Below are 19796 nucleotides of genomic sequence, written 5' to 3' on the forward strand. Positions count from 1 at the left end.
GACAAACAGCTGCTTACAAATGGTGAGGCTTGTCTGCTGGACATCTCTAGGAAACCCAGTCCTAAAGTCCATTTCAGTGGGGCCGTGATGAATCTGGAGGGTTAGCTTCCTCTTGAACCCATAAATATTGAGCCAGGAAAATCACCCCCATCATTTCATAAAAGCAAACCAAAGACCTGATGGGTGGGAAGAGTATAGCCAGTATTTAAAAAAATATATATTAATGTCACACTTTTTCAGAGCAGTGACAATTTCACTAAATTATACTAAATGATGTGAAACTCTCTCTTTTATACTCTGTTTTTCTAATACTGGAGTCTCTAAAAGAAATGCAATATGACAAAATGCTGCCCCATATGAAGAAGTAATGTTCTAAAGAGCAGAGATTTCAGAAGATGGGAAAAGCGAGTATCTCAATTCCAGAGATATCCTGGATCAGGGGTCCCCAAACTCTGGTACTGGTCCATGGCCTGTTAGGAACTGGGCTGCATAGCAGGAGGTGGGCATTGAGTGGGCAAAGCTTCATCTGTATTTATAGCTGCTCCCTATGGCTGCCATTACCTTCTGAGCTCCATCTCCTGTCAGATCAGCAATGGCTGATTCTTATATTAAATTCTCATATATCACAATGTAATATAATAGAAATAAAATACACAGTAAATATAAAGTGTTTGAATCATCCAGAAGCCATCCTCCACCACTCTGTTCCTGGGAAAATTATCTTCCATGAAACTGGCCCCAGGTGCCAAAAGGCTGGGGACCACTGCCTTAGACAATAGCTTGCAGGGGTACCGCAGACCCTGTGGTCCAGAGGAAAACATACCCTGCCCAAAACTGGAACAAGCCATCTTCATACTCATCCCAACACTGAATTTCTAGGCCCCTTGCTTTCTCCAAGACCCACAAATGTCATCATATATGCAATCAAGTAAAAGCTAACAGTCTCACAACTGACCAAAACTAAGGTGTGTATGTTGCATAACAAGCTCAAAAATAAATAGTGAAAACAAGAGAAAAAAGAAAACCAAATGGTCATTTACTCTAAGAATCCAGGCTTGTGTTTATGCTCCACATGAGGTCCAAATTGAATCTGGGCTTGAAATCCACCAAACTCACATGCTTTCTCGAAGGAGACAGGGTGGGAGCCGTTCAGGATATCATCCCGAGCCTGCAACACAAGAGGAAGCAAAAAGCATCAGGAGCTTGGGGGGATCAACACAATTTCTCCAGTGCCATGTTCCTGGCACCCAAGCCTACCCTCTCTGTGGAATGACGGGAAGGGTGCCAGCCAAGCCAGACTGAAGCATTTATTCAGGACGCTGTGAGCGACTGCAGCTCTGCAGAATTAACGCAAAGGGAAAACAAGTCCGTGCCCAAATGGCCTATGGATGGAAGGCATCAGCAATGTCCAGTATATTAAAACTAAAGCTTGAGTGTAATCTAGGGAGGTAGAAGTGATTGTGAAAAATAAAGGGGCAAAGGGAAATCCTTATATAATGACCAGATTCACAGGGGACAGAAATGCAATATATTTTTATGACCCTAAGTGATAAAGTTAACAGAAAAATTACCTAGAAGTAAAATCAACCCAATCCTCATCCCAAGATAAACAGAACAGACAAGAACTTAGTACTGCAGACGTCTAGGTGAAATGATAAGCAAATACACAGTCCTGGAATCAGGAAGGCACTGCACTTGAAGTCTTTCTCCTGTTTTCTGACCCCTCACTTGTGTTGCTATTTATTCCTTTTCTTTCTACCTTTCCTTTCTCTAGTTAAATGACCCCCAGAGCACTCTTAGATGTACACTCTGACCTATGGCCCTGAGCCTTAAACCAAGCATGTTGTTATTGTCTGGATATCTCTCTCCCTTCTGGCCTACCAGCCTCATTTCTCCAAGCCCTTTCTCCATCCACTAAATTGGGGGCCAGCAAAATTTTCCTGTAAAATGTCAGAGAGTGAACAAACTACATCTTCTGGGCCATGGGTCTCTGTCTCTACTGAAAATCTGCCGTCAGAATATGAGTGCTGCCACTGACAATACATAGACAATAATGTGATAAAGAAGGGGATTTACCAATGTGCAGTACGTAAACGAATGAGATATGGTTCCAATAAAACTTTAATATTTATAAATACAGGTGACACCGTGGCTGCATTTTGCTGACCCTCCCCCTCCCACATTATTTCTATGATTCAATATGTTGATAAGTAAAAGGAGAGGAAAGGGAAGGAATACAGGGAAGAATGAAAGAAGTAAGAGAGGAAGGAAGATGTTTTCCTTGAGCCAAAAGAAGTCTTCAGGACTGTCTAGTGAAAACCCACACCTTAACGTACTGAGTAACTGCAACTCAGATAAATTGAAAGACTCATCTGAGTTTAAACAATTGGTTAATGGTAAAAATATAAAATGTTATTGAGAGAATATCTTTCAGTTAATGAGAAATACTGATTTTCTGACCAATATCCATCCTTGTTTTCTAGATGTGAGCTAAGAAAGCAATAGTATACGTGAATGGTGAGCCAGGTATGTCCGGCAAAGCCAGGAGACAGAGAGAGACAGCAGTGGCTACCAGGGCCCCCGCTGGGAGGCCAACCAAGGCCCCTCTCAGGATGGCTGGCAGCTCACAGTGGGCATCAACCTGCACCACCACTCCACATGATTGAAAAGAGGATGCCAAGACACGGCGAGAACCAGAGCCCAGTTCCTGTCCTCCACCAGCCCCAGCCGGAGCTCTGGAAGGCTCCCCAACCTCAGGGTCTGAGCATTCGATACTGTACCTGAACATAGAGCAAGTTCAGCTGCACGGGGTCTCTCGAGTCCACATTCTGATCAGAGTAAAAGAACTTCCGTCTAAGCAGCAGTGTTTCATTTTCATCTACTCCTTGTTCTCTGAATGTTCGGCTGTGATCCAGCCAATTTACTGCAATGCAAGATAACATATGAAAGAACTGTGTCTACTTTTCCTCTTAGTTCAAAAGGATTAAGCAAAACAGCAGCATGAGGCAGATGTGGATTTTTAAAATGCTCATATTCAGTTATAGCTGCTTCTTAGATTAAATCTGAACTCTTTAACTTGGCAAAGTAATTGGATGCATACTACATGACATATGAAAAAGCAAATGACAGAGAAGTTCACAGCTATTCCTAAATTAGTAAAACCCCACAATGAATGAATTTATAATATGCCCATTCCTTGGGTGGAGGAAGAAACAAGGAAAACAGTGCTTTAAGCCAAGACAATCAAGTCTGCATTTTCTTTTAAGTCAAGACTGGTCTTTACTCTGATCAGGTGAAATAATTTATAAACTCTGAGCATGAGTTACTACCCTTGACCTTAAGCAGAAAAGAGGAGAAAGTGGAAGTAATTGGGACCAGGAGAGGACAGGACACTGAGGGGTAGGGGAGAGTAGAACCCTGCACATGGCCCACCCGTAATCTCACTCAGTTAGAAGATACTGGCCTGATACCTAGATTCATGGGGATGGATCATTCCTCTGTTCTTCCCACAGCTCTCATTCCTACACTCCTCCCCAGGTTTAATGCACACACACATACTGAGAGCAAGTATTTATTAACAAGAGTTGACTTTAGCACAGGGAATGTATCGAATGGACCTCCTCTCCCACACTAGCTGGGAGTGCATCATGCACAGTATAATCCTCAGGATTTCTCTACCAAGGTCTCACTTGGAAAGAAGCATGCAACTGGAAATTGAATGAGGCAAAAAGAAAAAAAAGAGAGAGATTGGAGAAAGGGTCAGAGGAAATGAAAGCCCCACTGAAGACCAACGAACATAAGGACTAGGATGACATCTTCCCAATGCAATAGCAAGAGAAAGAACAATGAAAGAAAGTAAGAAGTTGGGAAGGTCTGAGTGAATGTGCATAAAGTAAGATCCTTCTGAGAAGGTGGGGTCTGGGGGTTGTCAGCCAGTGCCCCAAAAACAGGCTTTGGGGACACAGAGTGTACACATACTTGTTTTTCTGCATATTAACTCTGTAGTCAGTAGAAAAGGATTTTCCTGTGGTGGAATTATATTGCTATTCTGTAACCCCTAAGGAAATAATGGATCAAGGCGATAGTCATCCAAAGCTGTTAACGTCACAAAAAGGAGACAATCAAATTCAGCTTCCCAATGGACGTACCACATAGGAGTCGCTATTCTTAAACACAGATACACATATCTGATCAAGCCTCCAGAACTCAGGAATTAAAAGGGACATATGAACATGTTAGATGACACCGCAGGCATCTAACAAAATCCAGAATATAGAAAATTTTATACAAGTAACAATCCAGGTTTTTCCCCTCAATAATTACAAGGCAAAAAATAAAAAAAGAGAGATGGAGAGAAAGCCTTGGGACTAAAAGAGTTAAGCAGCCTATCATCCAGGCTTTATTTGGACCCTAGTTCAAACTGCTAACAAAAAAAAGTTTTTTTTAGAAGGCAATGGAGAAAATGTGAACATGATGCATATATTTGACATTAAGAGATTACCTTTCAGATGTGAAATGCTATTATCAATTTTTCCCCCTTAAGGGTCTTTTTCTTTTAGCAACATACACCCAAATGTTCATAGATGAAATAAAACAAAGGAACAAAGACCCCTGTTCTGGATCATACAAATTATGGGAGAGGAGAGAGGCCGGGCAGCCCATGTGCCCACATCACACTTCCTCCCTGGACACTCACAGTCGTCATCCGTGTGAAGCTTGGCCTTCAGCTTCTCCATCTTCCTCTCGTCTCGTAACAGCGTCCTGTCTTTTTTTAGTGTACCCGTACCTTCTTCTTTCTTTTCTTCAATTGTTTCTTGGATTAAAGAGTATTCTTCATAGTTTGTAATTCCTAAAATTATCAATGAGTTTATCAATTAGATTAGTGACTACATTGCCATGAGTCCCTTTCATCCTGGGGCCTGCAATACTCCAAGCAGTCCCTGGGAATGAAGGACATGGTGGAAGGTCAGGGCCACTCCAGGGAGCATACATCAAGTAACTGGCCACAAAGGAGGGCCCTCCACTAGTTAAGTCACATTCAAATATCATGTTAAAGTCTCCTGAGTAATTTTTGTGTAATAAGAATAAGACATAAAACAGAGGAACGTAAGACAATGTCAAACAAGCAGGGTCTGAAGGACCTGGGCTTCATTTTCATGTCGAGAAAAATAAGACAGGAAAGGCCAGCTTTCTTCAAATATTCAAGAGGGTTCATATATTGCAACATCTGTAAGATGTTACCAAGAAACCAAACAAACATTTTGGCCAACCCAACAGAAAGGAGACAGACTTGTTCTTTGAGGAGACGAATAGAAGCAAGGTGGGGGGCAATGTCTAATATGATTGTATAGGCTGTCCCCATGAGTCTTCAGGAGGTAATGGAGGTCAGTGATGCTTAGACAGAATCTTCCAGCCATGGGTGGGAGCCTGAACCATATGATTTCAAAAAACATTTTTTTCAATTTGAGAATTCATTTTATTTTGAAAGGGAAATAAAAGCTCTCACTTGTGACTCAGAGAGATGCTTAAGTGTTTGCAATACCAGTTAGCTGGTTTGTGTATCAGGAAAATGAACACACTCTCTTGGGATTGCGCCAAAGTCAATGTGTTACAATATGTTCAAAATTGCTGAGACACCCAAAGTGGGTGAAAAAAGGAGAGGCATGTTATTAAAAACAAAGCAACATCCAGAAGCTTGGCATGTGAATGCTCACCTATCCTGCTGCAGATAGTAACCAGGAGTTCCCCGACTGTCTTGGAGTCGTCCACCATCACTGTTTTCACGGATCCATCGAGCATCCGGATTTTCTGAGGTCTCTGTTTCTTTTTATATTCCAAAATATCCTAGAGCAAAATCATACAAACATTTCATGTTGCATGGGAAATTAGATAATAAACTTGGACACTTCTCTTTAATAAAAGAATTTTCTCTAGCTCCCTCTGATTCTTTCCTTCTAATTTTTCACAAGATTTTTGCCACTAACACAGAATCTCCAGTGCTAAACTGCTTACATAAAGATTTTTAAAAATCTGATAGTAAAATTGCGCCCCTAGAAGTACCACTTATAGCTCACAGTTACTGAAAACTAACCTCTATAAAGTCAAAGTAGCATATGTCCTTCTGAAAGGCTGAGAATGATCTGCTGTAATGAAAATTAGCAAAGGAAAATGCCTACTTGTTTTTTGAAAAGATTGTGCTTCTCCAATGATCTCTTACACAGTAATAAGCGATTATATATATATGTGTGTGTGTGTGTGTGTGTATACATATGTCATAAAGGACATAAATAATGCCCCCATAATTCTTCAGGTAATGGTATATCACCATGAAAGTGGTTTTCACAATAATGGCAAGATCAAAAAGGTAATAAGTTTGAGAGTTATGTCTAAATAAGAGATTTCTCTTTTACTACACTTCTTAAAAATAGAACTATGGAAGGAAAATTAACTGGCACCTCATACTTCACTCTCATTTATGGAATATTGACTAATCTGATACATCTATTCTGTACATCAAAATCCAGTATTCTCAGAAGTTAAGTTGAACAGAATATAACACATGTTTTTTAAAATTGAAGCACATTTGATTTACACATTGTGTGTGTTTCAGGTATACAGCAAAGTGATTCAGTTACAAACGTACATTTTTTCAGAGCATCTTCCATTATATGTTATTACATGATACTGAATATGGTTTCCTGTTACTCATTACTTTTTACTCATTATTTCTTCCTACTTCCACAACACAACCATTTTTGTTGTTAATATTACTGATAGTGATTAAATACATCTAATATGAACTTTTTATAAAAGGAAATCACTGGTTATGATTTAACCTCTGACAACCTTTAGGATCGATAGATAGATTGATAGCTTGATAGATAGAACGAACAACTATGTTGTTCCCTCTGGATCCTTCCTTTCTATCATCAGTCACCAGGGCACTTCCTACATACTTAGAGGAAGATGCTCTATTTCATAACTACCGAGGTCCAAAAATGGCACGTAGAAATAGCTTAAAATCATAGTCTCATGCTGCTTTAATTACTCTGTGAAGTTTCAAGAATTTGGACTGTTGATATTTCCTATCTAACCTGGACAAACTTTACAAAGTACATTATGTCAAAACTATTAAACGAGGCTCTGAAATAAAAATAGATTTTTTATTCTCTCCCTTTCTTTGAAGCATAACCATGTTGGCTTCTATGGAAGGCCTAGAGACAAAGTGTTGAAAAATCAAAGGAAGATCAATAGCATACCCCATTTCGCAACATGTAGTAATCCAGTGTTCTGCCCGCTTCCAGCCAAATTCCTTTCCGAGGGTCTTCATCCGAGAGAAATAGCCCATAGTCAGAAGCTGGAGGAAAAACAGAAGGAAAAATAAAAGGTAAAGTGATGATGAACCCATCACTGACTTCCAGGCCCTTGAATCTGCTGACTTGGCAGGATGGGAGGCAGGGGGTGGGGGAGGCGGTCTCCTTCACCAGAGAAATACTTCATTCTCAAAACATGAGCAGCCACTGGGACTAAAACAGATTGAGAAGAATAAGAGCTGAGCTGCAAAACCAACACCCACAGATGAGGTTCAGGTTTCTTAAAACCAGCGGGCAGTAGGTGTGTCTAAACTTTAGGGAAACACCAGAAACAAAGCAGTCAAAATTTCTTGTTAACTGAACTGGGCTTTTGTTTCCTACCATGTGCTTTAAAAGTCAGGCCAAGAACTCATGAGAGATTATGGAAAAATCACTCGAGTCCAAGGCTACTTAGGTAAAGAGGGGCTGATGGAGACTTTATACTTGGCATAATCCTTCCATCACCCCCACAGGGCATTACAAAATAAAAAGGAGTGTTCCCCATGAGGTGAAGTCTCTGTTCCCCGTACCATCAAATTACGAGTAAAGTTGGAGAGTTAAACCCTGTGTCCTTCACAGAAATCCCTTAATGTAACCCAGGAAGTAGAAGATGGTGGAGGCAGTACAAGATGGAAAGCGCTATCATTTTCTGTCTCAAGATTTGCCTCTTCCTAAATGTGATTCATGGAAACCTCAGAGACCCAGATGAGGGCCAGAGCTCCGATTGTTTCTTAGAAAAACAACTTCAAGATCTATAAAGGTTTGTATCTTCACCAGAGCTTTATAGCAATCCAACTCAAACAAAGTTTAAAAAAGTCTGAGAATAAACAGTAACAGAAAAGTAAAAACATTAGATATGATTGGATAACCAGAACTTGGGAACCTGGGCAAATTTTATTTTATTTTATTTTTTTGGGTAATCTAGAAATAACAGTGTTTTAAAAATACAGCCATTGCTTTTAGACCAAAAGATTTGTGGTTTTGTGAGTAACAACTTTTCAAGAAGACCCATGCCTAACAACAACTGTCTTTGAATGTTCGATTTTTATGAATCCAACTTTTAAGGAAAGTTTTAATCCATTTTCACACTAAAGGCTTATGAATTCAGGAGTAACCTCAATTTCTTATGCATCAGTCAAACACTAAATAAAGGAAGGAAATGTAGAGAGAAGACAAAGGGAAATGGAAAATAAACTTGTATGACTGACTTGTTTAAACTCAGATTAACTGTGGTCAGTGGTTTAACCAAACATTAAACAAAACATGTATCATGATTTTTTTTAAGGTTTGAGATACAGGTTAGAAGCCCCTGCAAAGTACTTGAAATATGATGCTTGCCCCGGGTCCTGATGGCAGTTTCAGTCTTCTTCAGGCTGCTGGCAGTAGAAACAGTGGGAAACAGGGCTCGGGATACACAAAAGCAATAACTGTCAGAGCAACGTCATCTGTGCTCTGTAGGCCTTTGTACCAAAAAGTGATTTGTAAACTGCGGAACACGTTGCTGAAGTATGAACGGGACATGATGATGGTGCTGGTTCACTGGCAGAACTACAATGATGTCATTATAAGTTTTACATACAAGGCAAGTAAGGTCTAGGATAAGAATTTCATTTGAAACATATACACTAGCTGACCTGTGCACACATGCAGAGCCTCTGTTTCCTTAGCTACCAAGGGTAAAACATACATACATACTTCAAGCAGCCAGAAAATAAGCAATGACCTACCTTGGCCAGTTTGCGCCTCGGGTACCCTTTCTCGAATGACTCGACACGCATCGTACACAGCCGTTGATGGCTCAAACTGCATGGTCTTCACCACATTGCAGTGGCGGACACAAATCTTTAAGGACAGAGCCACCATTTTCCCAGGAGATTTGTGGACTCTCACTTAAAGTATCTGGAAAACACAAAGGGACAAACTGTGACATTCATGATAACTGGCCAAAAAAAAGTTAGGCTCTGAATCAGCTTTAAAAATTGAAAAAGAATAAAATGGCAATTAAAGAGAAGGCTTTGGACAAAACTACAAATTAAAAAATAACTTGAAAAATTTAGAATAAGACAGCAACACACAGTCTTGGAGTTACCACAACGGGGCAAGGAGAGCCTCCTAGAAGGAGGAGCTACAGGCGTTCTCCAAGGCTCCTTCTCAGGCTGCTCCCTACTTTGGGTTTTTCCAAGTGTTAGTCAGTTGGGTCCAACTCTTTGCAACCCCATGGACTATATAGCTCACCAGGCTCCTCTGTTCATGGGATTCTCCAGGCAAGAATACTGGAGTGGGTTGCCATGTCCTCCTCCAGGGGATCTTCCTGACCCAGGGATTGAACCTGTGTCTCCTGCATTACAGAGAGATTCTCTACCGTCTGAGGGACTGGGGAAGCCGTTGGATATTCCCAAGGGGGAGAGGAATTTCCCAGGTGAATGTCCTCCAGGTGAGAGGCAGAACACCCACTGCTGTCTCCTGTAGATACCTGTCAGTACCCTCAATCACAGGGCTCGCTCCCCAGCAGCTCCTGGGCAGAGAAGAAGCACCTCTGCCCTCTGGGGGTGCTTCTCACAGCCAAACTGCACCACGTCTGTAACAGAAGACTTGGCTTATAGGCCCAGACCCATCCCCAGGAGACGGCAACTGGCCACTCTGCTTCCATTTCCCCATAACAAGAGAGCTACGCTGTCTGCCCTGCATAATTCACAGAAGAACTGAATCCTGAGCAGACATCAATGCCAGGCCAATACACAGCCATCACTGATGAGGCCAGAGTGAGATATTTTAAACACTCCGTGTGCCAGGCAGCTTCACACTCTTCAGGGGTCTCAATGTAGAGAAAGAGATGATTTAGCTGTTCTTTCATTCAGACAAAAGCCTGGGATATTTTACTTCTTACCCAGTTCAATGGCTTTAAAAATAGATAGGTGCTTAGGCTAGGTTTGAATTATTTCACAAAAGCCTTCTTTTGCCATTTTAAATCCAACCATTAAATGCACTTTCCAAGTTGATGGCTTCAAGGTTATTTCAATTACCTGTTCTATTCCTTGGCCAAACTTACCCCCCACACCCAGACCAGCCCAGTCTCTATCAAAGCAGGCCTTGGGTGCAAAAGGGAGGCACTTCTCTGCACCTGAGGAGCCAACACAGACTTACCCAGCTCACCATCATTCTGGCAACCAAAATAAGGGACTTCACAGTGAGTAGCTATTAGAGTCCTAGAACGGCATGGATAACAAACCTTCAGGAGTGGCAAGTTCACACTTCTTTCTTGTCTTTCATTAGAGAATCTACAGGAAGTAAGCACCACCCTTCCCTCTGCGAACGCAAGCCCTAAGAGGCAACAAGGTGGCCAAAGGCAGACAGGACAACAGGCTGACCAGGCCCAGGCCTGGGGTGGGAGCCTCAATCTGCTTCTCAGCAAGCCTCATTGACCACTAGCTTCCTAATATCAAGCAACTCTGGTCACTTGGCTATGGAGAACACTTTTAAACAGAAGCTCTGGTACGCATGGGCAGGGTGTACACACACTCCCATGCAGCAGCCATTTGATCTGTCCAACTGTAAACTCATTCTGACCTCTGCTTACCTTCTGCATGAATTCTGCCATGAAAACACGAAAATGTTTCTTACTTGAGAAATATCAAGATATACTTGGTAACAACAACAGTATTCACTGACAATCTGCTCTAAATGAAATTAATTGACTCTAGTCTGGTCATTGGCTAGATTGAGTTATTCAGAATATCTGATGGCTTTCCATCTACAGTATTGAGATCTTGCAAAGCCATACATGCAGGCATCCTTTGGAGATGTTGCAGATTTGGTTCCAGACCACCACGATAAAGTGGGATACTGAAATGGAGTGAATCACATGGATTTTTCTGGTTTCCTTGTGCATATAAAAGTCATGTTTACACAATAATGTGGTCTATTAAGTGTACAATACCACTACGTCTGGAAAGAAAATACATATACTCTATTAGAAAATATTTTATTGCTAAAAAACGCTAAACATTCTCTGACCTGTTAGCAAGTTGTAATTGTTTTGCTGGTGGAAGGCCATGCTGATGAATGCTGACTGACGAGGGTAGTGGTGTTGAAGATTAGTTTGGCTGTGGCCACTGCTTAAAATGACAGTGAATTTTGCTGTATTGACTGACCCTTCCTTTCACAAAGGATTTTTCTGTAGCACTTCTAATTTCCTTCAAGAACTTTTCCTCTGCATTTACAACCTGACTGCTTGGCACAAAAGGCCTAGCTTTTGGCCTGTTTTGGCCTTTGTCACTAATGAAAGCATTCCTAGCTTTGGACTTAAAGTGAGAGACGTGAGACTCTTCCATTTATTTGACCACTTAGAGGCCACTGTAGGGTTATTTACTGGCTTAATTTCAATACTGCTGTGTCTCAGCGAATAGAAGAGGCCAGAGCAGTGGGAGAGAGATGAGAGAATGGCTGGTCAGTAGAGTAGTCAGAACACAATTTATCAATTAAGTTCCCTGTCTCATGTATGGGTACAGTTCAAAGTTTCCCCAAACAATTATAATAGTCACATCACAAATACAATAATGAAAAAATTTGAAATACTATTAGGATTACCAAAATGGAAAACAGAGATATGAAGAGAGCAAATACTGCTGGAGAAATGGTGACACTGATAGACTTGTTTGACTCACTGCTGCCACAAACCTTTGATTTGTAAAAAAACAAAACAAAACAAAAAACACGTGGTATCTGCAAAGCACAGTAAAACAAGGTGCTATAAAAGGCAGTATGCCTATAAAAGGCTCTACTCAACTATTTTTATAGGCATATTTAATAAATCAACTCTCCAATTTGAGGAAATAAAAATGTATGGTATCACTTCTACACGGAATTTAAAAAAATAATACAAATGAATGTATATGCAAAACAAAATCAGACTCATAGATAAAGAAAACTTGTGATTACCAAAGGGGAAAAGAAAAGGAGAGGGACAAATTAAGGGTGTGAGACTAACAAATACAAACTACTATGTATAAAATAGATAAGCAAGAAAGATACACTGTATAGCACAGGGAATTTCAGCCATTATCCCATAACCTATGATGGAGTATCATCCACAAAATACTGAACCACTATGCTGTCCAGCTGAAACTAACATCATGTTGTACCTCAACTATACTTCAATAAAAATAAACGCTAGAGATAAAGTGACAAATCTGCTGAGATGTAGACCACTCCATGGGTTAGTTTTTCCCACAACTATGGGGATTCCTGACCCTGTGAGAACCATGAGCGTGAAAATGAAAGTGGTTCAGTTGTTTCCGACTCTGTGACCCCATGGACGGTAGCCTGCTAGGCTCCTCTGTCCATGAAATCCCCCATGTAAGAACACCGGCGTGGGTAGCCATTCCATTCTCCAGGGGATCTTCCCAACTCAGGCATTTAAACTGGGTCTCCCACATTGCAGGCAGATTCTTCACTGTTGAGCCACCAGGAAAGCCCCGTGAGCATGGCTGGTGGTAACAGTCAGTGGGAAAGACTGTGGAACTCAATGATATCATGGATGCTGTTTATACAATACACCAGAGAGAGTGGGATGGTTAATATTCTTCATTCCCTGGGAATAGGAAGCAGTACAATATAAGTGTCCCTGCATGAAGCGTCTCTTCCCAGGCTAATCATTGGATTTTCTGAAGAGTAAATGAATGGTCTCTGCAGCCAAGCAGAGAAAGACTCGATCACAGAAAGACAGAGCCATGACATGGGGTGAGAGCAGAATTGAGCAGCAGAACAGACCACACGGGAGCTCAGCAGGAAGAAGACGCTGCGGCAGCGAGGAGAAAGGGGCAAATGGAGGTCTGGGGGCTCTAGACAGATGGTGCAGAATCAACGAGCAACATGCGAGAGAAGCCCAGAACACTGGGAAGCAGAAGGGAAGAAGAAAAAATTGACGGTGAAGGATCGTCTCTATCCAAAACAACTGGGAAAATGAAGACGCCATTGACTGAGGAGGAGAAAGCTGCTGGAAGGGACAGGTTTGGGGTGAAAAGTCACTAACAAGTTTCTTCGGGATGTATTCAGTGAGATGTGGAGCAGAATCTAATACAAAACTGGAGGTATGGGATGTCTCCAGTGGTCCAGTGGCTAAGACTCCACACTCTCCATGGAGGGTACCCAGGTTCCATCCCAGGTCAGAGAAACTAGATCCCCCCTGCCACAGCCAAGAGTTCAAATGCCACAATTAAAGATCCCACATGCTGCAACAAAGATCGAAGATCTCGCGTGCTGCAACTAAGCATTGACACAGGCAGGTAGCTAGACAGGGAGATACATACACACACACATACATATAAAATATATTTTTAAAAAACTGGAGTTATAAGTCATCATAGTCAAATCCTGGGGGTTAGAAAGATCATCTAGGGAGTGAGCAAGAGAGGAAACAGAGCAGAGGTCTGGACCACAAGACGGCTTAGCGGTGGGGGAGGGAGGAGTGTGGAGGAGGACAGGCAGAGGAAGGTGTGTCACACAGGAGGGAGCGATCACCGGGGTTAATGCCAGTCACAGTTCAGGAAGAGGGGCACTGAGCCAGGGCAGCTGAATTGGATGGCCTGGAGGTCTCTAGCAGCGGAGGTAAGAGGAGAAAAGAGGAGCGGGAAAGGCCAGAGCAGCAGCTTTACGAGCAGATGAGGAGAAGGGCTGGCACAGAGAGTACAGAGACCTGCTGGAAGGCGTGGAGGGACAGGCAGTAGCTCTCATTTATGCTCTGAAGGCTTTTTATCCAGACGCAATTCATCACATGCTTGCTGCAAACTTTACAGAGTATCTGTATAGCCCTGGCTGCCCCCTTATCACAGCCCAAGGGGCAGTCCCGGGATAGCTAAGTGCCTTCCTGGAGACAGGCGCCTCACCACACACACTGCAGCATGCATGTGTGAGAGGAGAGGGTAGGATTAGGTAAGTCTTGGTTCAAGCAAAGGGTGCTGGACGGGAGCGAGTGGTCTAGGGTCAATCCCAGCCTGTCGATACCTTGGACCTTCTCTCTTGGCTTTCCAGAGAGCAGGAAGTGACCAACTCCCAGGAAAGAAGCCAGTGGACACGTGATGCTCAGCCAACTCCTCCCCATCTCCTTATCCTGATATCTCATGATGGAGGCCATTCTCCTTAGTTCAGGACATATGTTCAACAGAACAAGGGACACCAGATTCATTACTTGATCTATGTTCAAGTTTTCTATCCTCTCAAAACAATCACTGCAAAAACCATCAGTTTCACTACATGGGGACACATTACACAAAAATACAAAAAAAATCCAATTAGTCACCCTGAAAGAGCTGTGCACCGTGGTTGAAAACTAAAAGGCTCCAATTTCTTCTACTAGTCTTGGCTCTCTGTTTTATTATGACTCAGTGTTCCCAACCATGAAAGCATGAAACAAGACAGACAATTTCCTGCATGGGAATATTTTTTTTAATGTAAATTATGTACATAAAATGCTTTACAAATGACAAAATTCTGTATAAAGACATATTTACTACTAACACGCAAGAGGATCCCACACACAGAAAACCCTCAATGAGGTTTTGAAACCAAAGTGCATAAAGATTTAATTACCATCCCACCAGGAACACAGGAGTGAGATGTTCCTAGCCCTACTCTCAACATGACAGACGTGCAGAATGGACATTTGTTGGAATAAAGTGTCCTGACTTACAGCAAAAAGAAAGGAGGCTTAAAGTATAAAGCAGCCTAGAGATGTCAGCAAAAGATGGGTATGTATTCAACACCCGTGAGAAGACTCTATAGATCCACTCAAGCCCAAAGAAAATGAGGCAGCTCTGATCACATGTGATAAAACCTGACTTTCCCTCTCCACTGTGATGTTTTCGGGTCGGTGCAGCACTGCCTCTGACAACAACTGACCCTCCTGTCCACTGTTCTATATTCTTAGCCCTCCTGCTAATTCCTGGCCCTCCAGGATGGGAGCCTACGAGACATGACCAGGCTTCCTCTTCTCATGTGGCTTCACGAAGACAGAGAACTGAACACGTGTGCTATTTTTTTCAGTACTGTTAGTGTCTAATTCACCTCTACTTTATGCTCCTATCCTTGTTCTTCTTCTGCCCCAGCCTGAATGTCTGCTATCAAGTTGGACCTTAAGTTCATGTTCACTTTTTTTTTTGCTAAAACACAGGTATAGGAATTCCCTGGCAGTCCAGTGGTTAGGAGGACTTGGTGCTTTCAATGCCGTGGGCCCTGGTAGGGGAACTAAGATCCTGCAAGCTTCATGGCAAAGCCACACACAAAAAAGACAGGGTATAAAGGCATAAAACATTCATTACTCTCCTTTGCATAATCTCTTCTCATTCTGACCCTTTTGGCCCTGACTGTGTGTGTGAAGGTTGCCTGGACCAAGACAAAAACCCTTCTGTGCCATCCATTGTGGAAGATGAGCCAATGGAACCAGTGGTGAAGCCCAGACGTTCTCTCCTTTTTAAGTAAACACTTTTCAGTCCCAGAGAGCTATAAACAGCCCAGCATGATGGCAACAGTGTTGGCTTGAGGCTAGCCCCAGTACACCCTGGAACAAACAAGCCTGACTCAGCCAGACCTCCTCCTCTCTGAAAGCACACCCACCATTGGTCAAGACAAGCAATCACCCTTTGGATCTCTGCCCTGGTAAGTGAAGGCCACGAAGTGCTCCCACTGCCCCCCACTCCTGCCTTACCAGCTGCCACCCTGAGCTGGTCATTTAAGTGCCACCTGCCTCAATCTTCTCTCTGAAATAGGAGACAATAATAAATTTACCTCTAAGATGGCTAGAGAACTAAAGAAGTTCATACATGTCCAAGGCACATAGAAAGTACTGGGTCAAGGTTTGTTGTTATTATTTATTAGTCATGGTAGTTGGGAAAACACTGGAAGCAGCATACTGTGTTCAGCCACCACCTAAGCTGAAAACTTCACTTTATTGTTTAGTTTGCATCTATCATACACTAGATACCATGATCTTGGTGCAAAAGTAATCGCGGTTTAACATTGTTGACCTTTGCTGTTTGATATTGAAATACCTTCATAAATAAATGTGGTTATGTTTTACATCATTTTAATGTGTATTTCTCACTTTATGCTTTTTTGCTAATGACTTATTAGCTGCTGTGTATTTTATATTTATCTTAGACTAGGAAAATGATGTTAGACAGAAAGCAAATTCAAGTAAATCTCTTATTTAAGTTCAAAATAGGATTTAGAGCAGCAGAGACAACTTGCAACATCAACAACAATTGGCCCAGGAACTGCTAATGAACATACAGTGCAGTGGTGGTGATTCAAGAAGTTTTGCAAAGGAGAAGAGAGCCTTGGAGGTGAAGAGTGCAGTGGCCAGCCATTGGAAGTTGATAATGCCCAACTGAGAGCCATCATCGAAGATGATCCCCTTCCCCATGGGAAGTTGTTGAAGAACTCAATGTCAACCATTCTACAAGTCATTTGGCATTTGAAGCAAATGAGAAAGATGAAGAAGCTTGATAAGTGGGTGCCTCATGAGCTGACTGCAAATCAACAAAATCATCCTTTTGAAGTGTTGTCTTCTCTTATTCTACACAATAACAATGCACCATTTCCCTATCGGATTGTGATGTGCAAAGATAAGTGCATTTTATGCAACAGGCAGTGATGACCAGCTCAGTGGTTGGACCAAGAAGAAACTCCAAAGCACTTGCCAAAGCCAAACTTAAACCAAAAAAAAAAAAAAAAAAAAAGGTAATGGTCACTGTTTGGTCATCTGCTGCCAATCTGATCCACTACAGCTTTCTGAATCCTGGTGAAAATATCACATCTGAGAAGCATGCTCAGCAAATTGATGAGATGGACCAAAAGCTGCAACACCTGCAGCAAGCACTGGTCAAGAGAAAGGGCCCAATTCTTCTCCATGACAATGCCCAACTGCACATCACACAACCAATGCTTCAAAAGTTGAAAGATCTGGGCTACAAAGTTTTGCCTCATCTGCCATATTCACCTGACCTCTTGCCCACTGACTACCACTTCAAGCATCTTGACAACTTTTTGCAGAGAAAATGCTTTCACAACCAGCAGGAGGCAGAAAATGCTTTCCAAGAATTCAATGAATCCTGAAGCATGAATTTTTATGCTATAGGAATAAAAAACTTATTTCTCATTGTCAAAAATTTGTTGACTATAATGGTTCCTATTTTGATTAATAAAGATGCATCTGAGCCTAGTTATAATGATTGAAAAGTCACGATCTGAAACCACAACTACATTTGCACCAATCTAATAATATTATTACAGGCATTAGGGAAGCAAAGACAGACATGATTCCTGCCTAGTTAGAGCTCACTGTCTAGTAAACTTGTTCATCTTTATTCAAATCATACAACATGATTTTTCAAAATGCAGAACTATTTTGGGATGAGCTGTGATGCTGAACATTTTTGTGCATCAGATAACTGCTAGTACCTGGACTGCTGGTCTTGGATGTTGGTTGAATTCCCTCATACCAGGAGCCCAAAGGAAAAGAATCTCACCCTCTGGAGCAGGGTTGGCATCACAGTCAGCCCATGTCCTAGGGCTTGTCAATGTTCTCTGCCCAGAGTGACCTATATGAGGTGCCATTGGCTCTGCACCCTGCTAGACAGTGGAGGAGTGGCACTCAGCTGGCAGGACCACAAGGCCAGACCACCACGCCTCAGTGGAGTCCTGGATATGAAAAAGAGTAAGAGCTCACCACCAATCCCAGCCTCTTCCCCCAGCCACTGACTCCATTCTGACCCACTGGAGGACTGCTGTACCCAATTATGATTGCTGCACTTCACCCATTCTGTAGGTCTGCTCCTCTCTCAGCAAGCAAAATACAATTCTGTTTAGTAACAGCATGCATCACATAACCGAATGTTAGCATAAAATGTGGGCCTATACAAAAGCTATCATTCATCTGTGTTTATATCTCCTATGAATGATTCTGCTCTCAAAGAAATGCCCTGGAAAGAGCTTCCCCTTCTCTCCACCCCTTACCTCCTCCTCCTGCAAGGCAGGAAGGAGGAAAGCTCATCTGACAAGTAAGAATACATCTGGGTAGTCACAGCTACCCAGAGGTGCCTCCAAAGCAAAAGCCAGGCTCTTGTACTTCACCTGTTCTCCTGGGCTGTTAGGTACCTTACGGCTTGCCTTGAACATTCAGACTCTATATAGTGAGCCTGCCAGGCATACGCAAGTGTCAATATCATTATGGCCACCTATGACTCTCAAGGTCATAGCACAGTACCCACAAGTATGTTTGATAAATGTTTGTGGAATTAATAGGTACACCATGGAAAGACAGATGTTTTTTCTAAATTAGTCATTAGGAATTATTCACACTCACAGCATGACTCAAGGATGAACAGAGGGCAAACATCCAGCAGACCCAAATATTCCTACTCATCCATAAATGTTTACACTGACCACAGAAACTTAACCTCCATGGCTCACAAGATGAAGTTCTCCATTTTAGAAAATGAGAGACAAAGAAAGAACCAAATCCACATCAGTTGGGAACAACTGGAAGATCCCTGGGGATCCCTTCTCAGGTACCTGCCAGAAAAGAAGGCTCAATGTCTGTTTATTTAATGCATGGTTAGAGATACAAGTCAGCATTTTTAATTTCACCAAGAGAACCAAAGAATGCCTACAATGGGAAATTCAGAAGGATGAGGAAAAAACCTTTGAGATTATTTTCCATGTTAGATGAAGAAGCTATAATCTTGAGACCAACAGATCTTCTCAAGGTCACATTGGTAGCAAACCACAAAGCAGAGATCCCCACGTTACCACAATGAACAGAGCTGGTTATGTACGTGGTATGGTCAGAGTCCTCTGAGGATCCCTCCAACTTACCCTCCAATTCCAGATGGCTCCTGGCACTGGCACCCGAAACTCCATCATTAAGTACATAGTTGGTCATAATGAGTTGTGTCCAGTTAAACTTAGCTGTAAAAGCAGACACCTACACTTATCACTGTATTAAAAAGCTACATTTCAGAACCTCTCAAGTAAATGAGATGAGAGCTGCTCATTATTAAAGACGATTCCTAATTACCAGGAAATTCTGAGGAGGGAGGGATAGGTTAGCGCAAATCAATCCAGAATCTGACACTGCTGAAAAAGGTCAACGAGCAGAGAAGCACAGGAAGACCTGCTAAAAGGAAGGAAAACAGACACCTACATGTTCACAGAGTTGTAATTTGCTTAGAGGCAATTTTTAATACATACAACATTTTGAACTATATGAGTACTCAGGCTCAAACTGCTTAGCTCAAAGGTCTGGGCCCCTCATTTACCTATTTGCACCCCCTACTCACATTGTAGGAACTCTTCATTTTAACAGACAAACGTATTTTCAATCCCTGCATAACTCAATTATTTTCACCTTGTGGCATACATCTGTCTAAACATGCACCACCATGCTTC

At 42.1% G+C, this 19796-nt stretch overlaps 1 protein-coding gene across 8 annotated transcripts in view; it reads right to left on the reverse strand.

The window, feature by feature from the left end:
• Nucleotides 1-19796, reverse strand: part of TLN2 (talin 2) — a 481890-nt gene that overhangs the window by 190984 nt on the left and 271110 nt on the right. For all 8 annotated transcript variants that reach the window (XM_070469184.1, XM_070469188.1, XM_070469186.1 and 5 more), the window contains 6 exons: nt 9080-9251; nt 7260-7357; nt 5715-5844; nt 4697-4849; nt 2781-2923; nt 1041-1168 (listed from right to left, as the gene is read on the reverse strand). In XM_070469184.1, the coding sequence (XP_070325285.1) occupies nt 1041-1168; nt 2781-2923; nt 4697-4849; nt 5715-5844; nt 7260-7357; nt 9080-9215 (788 nt within the window). In that variant the 5' untranslated portion in view covers nt 9216-9251. The remainder of the gene's footprint in view (nt 1-1040; nt 1169-2780; nt 2924-4696; nt 4850-5714; nt 5845-7259; nt 7358-9079; nt 9252-19796) is intronic.

This window comes from Odocoileus virginianus, chromosome 6 (assembly GCF_023699985.2).
Source record: "Odocoileus virginianus isolate 20LAN1187 ecotype Illinois chromosome 6, Ovbor_1.2, whole genome shotgun sequence".
Taxonomy (NCBI): domain Eukaryota; kingdom Metazoa; phylum Chordata; class Mammalia; order Artiodactyla; family Cervidae; genus Odocoileus; species Odocoileus virginianus.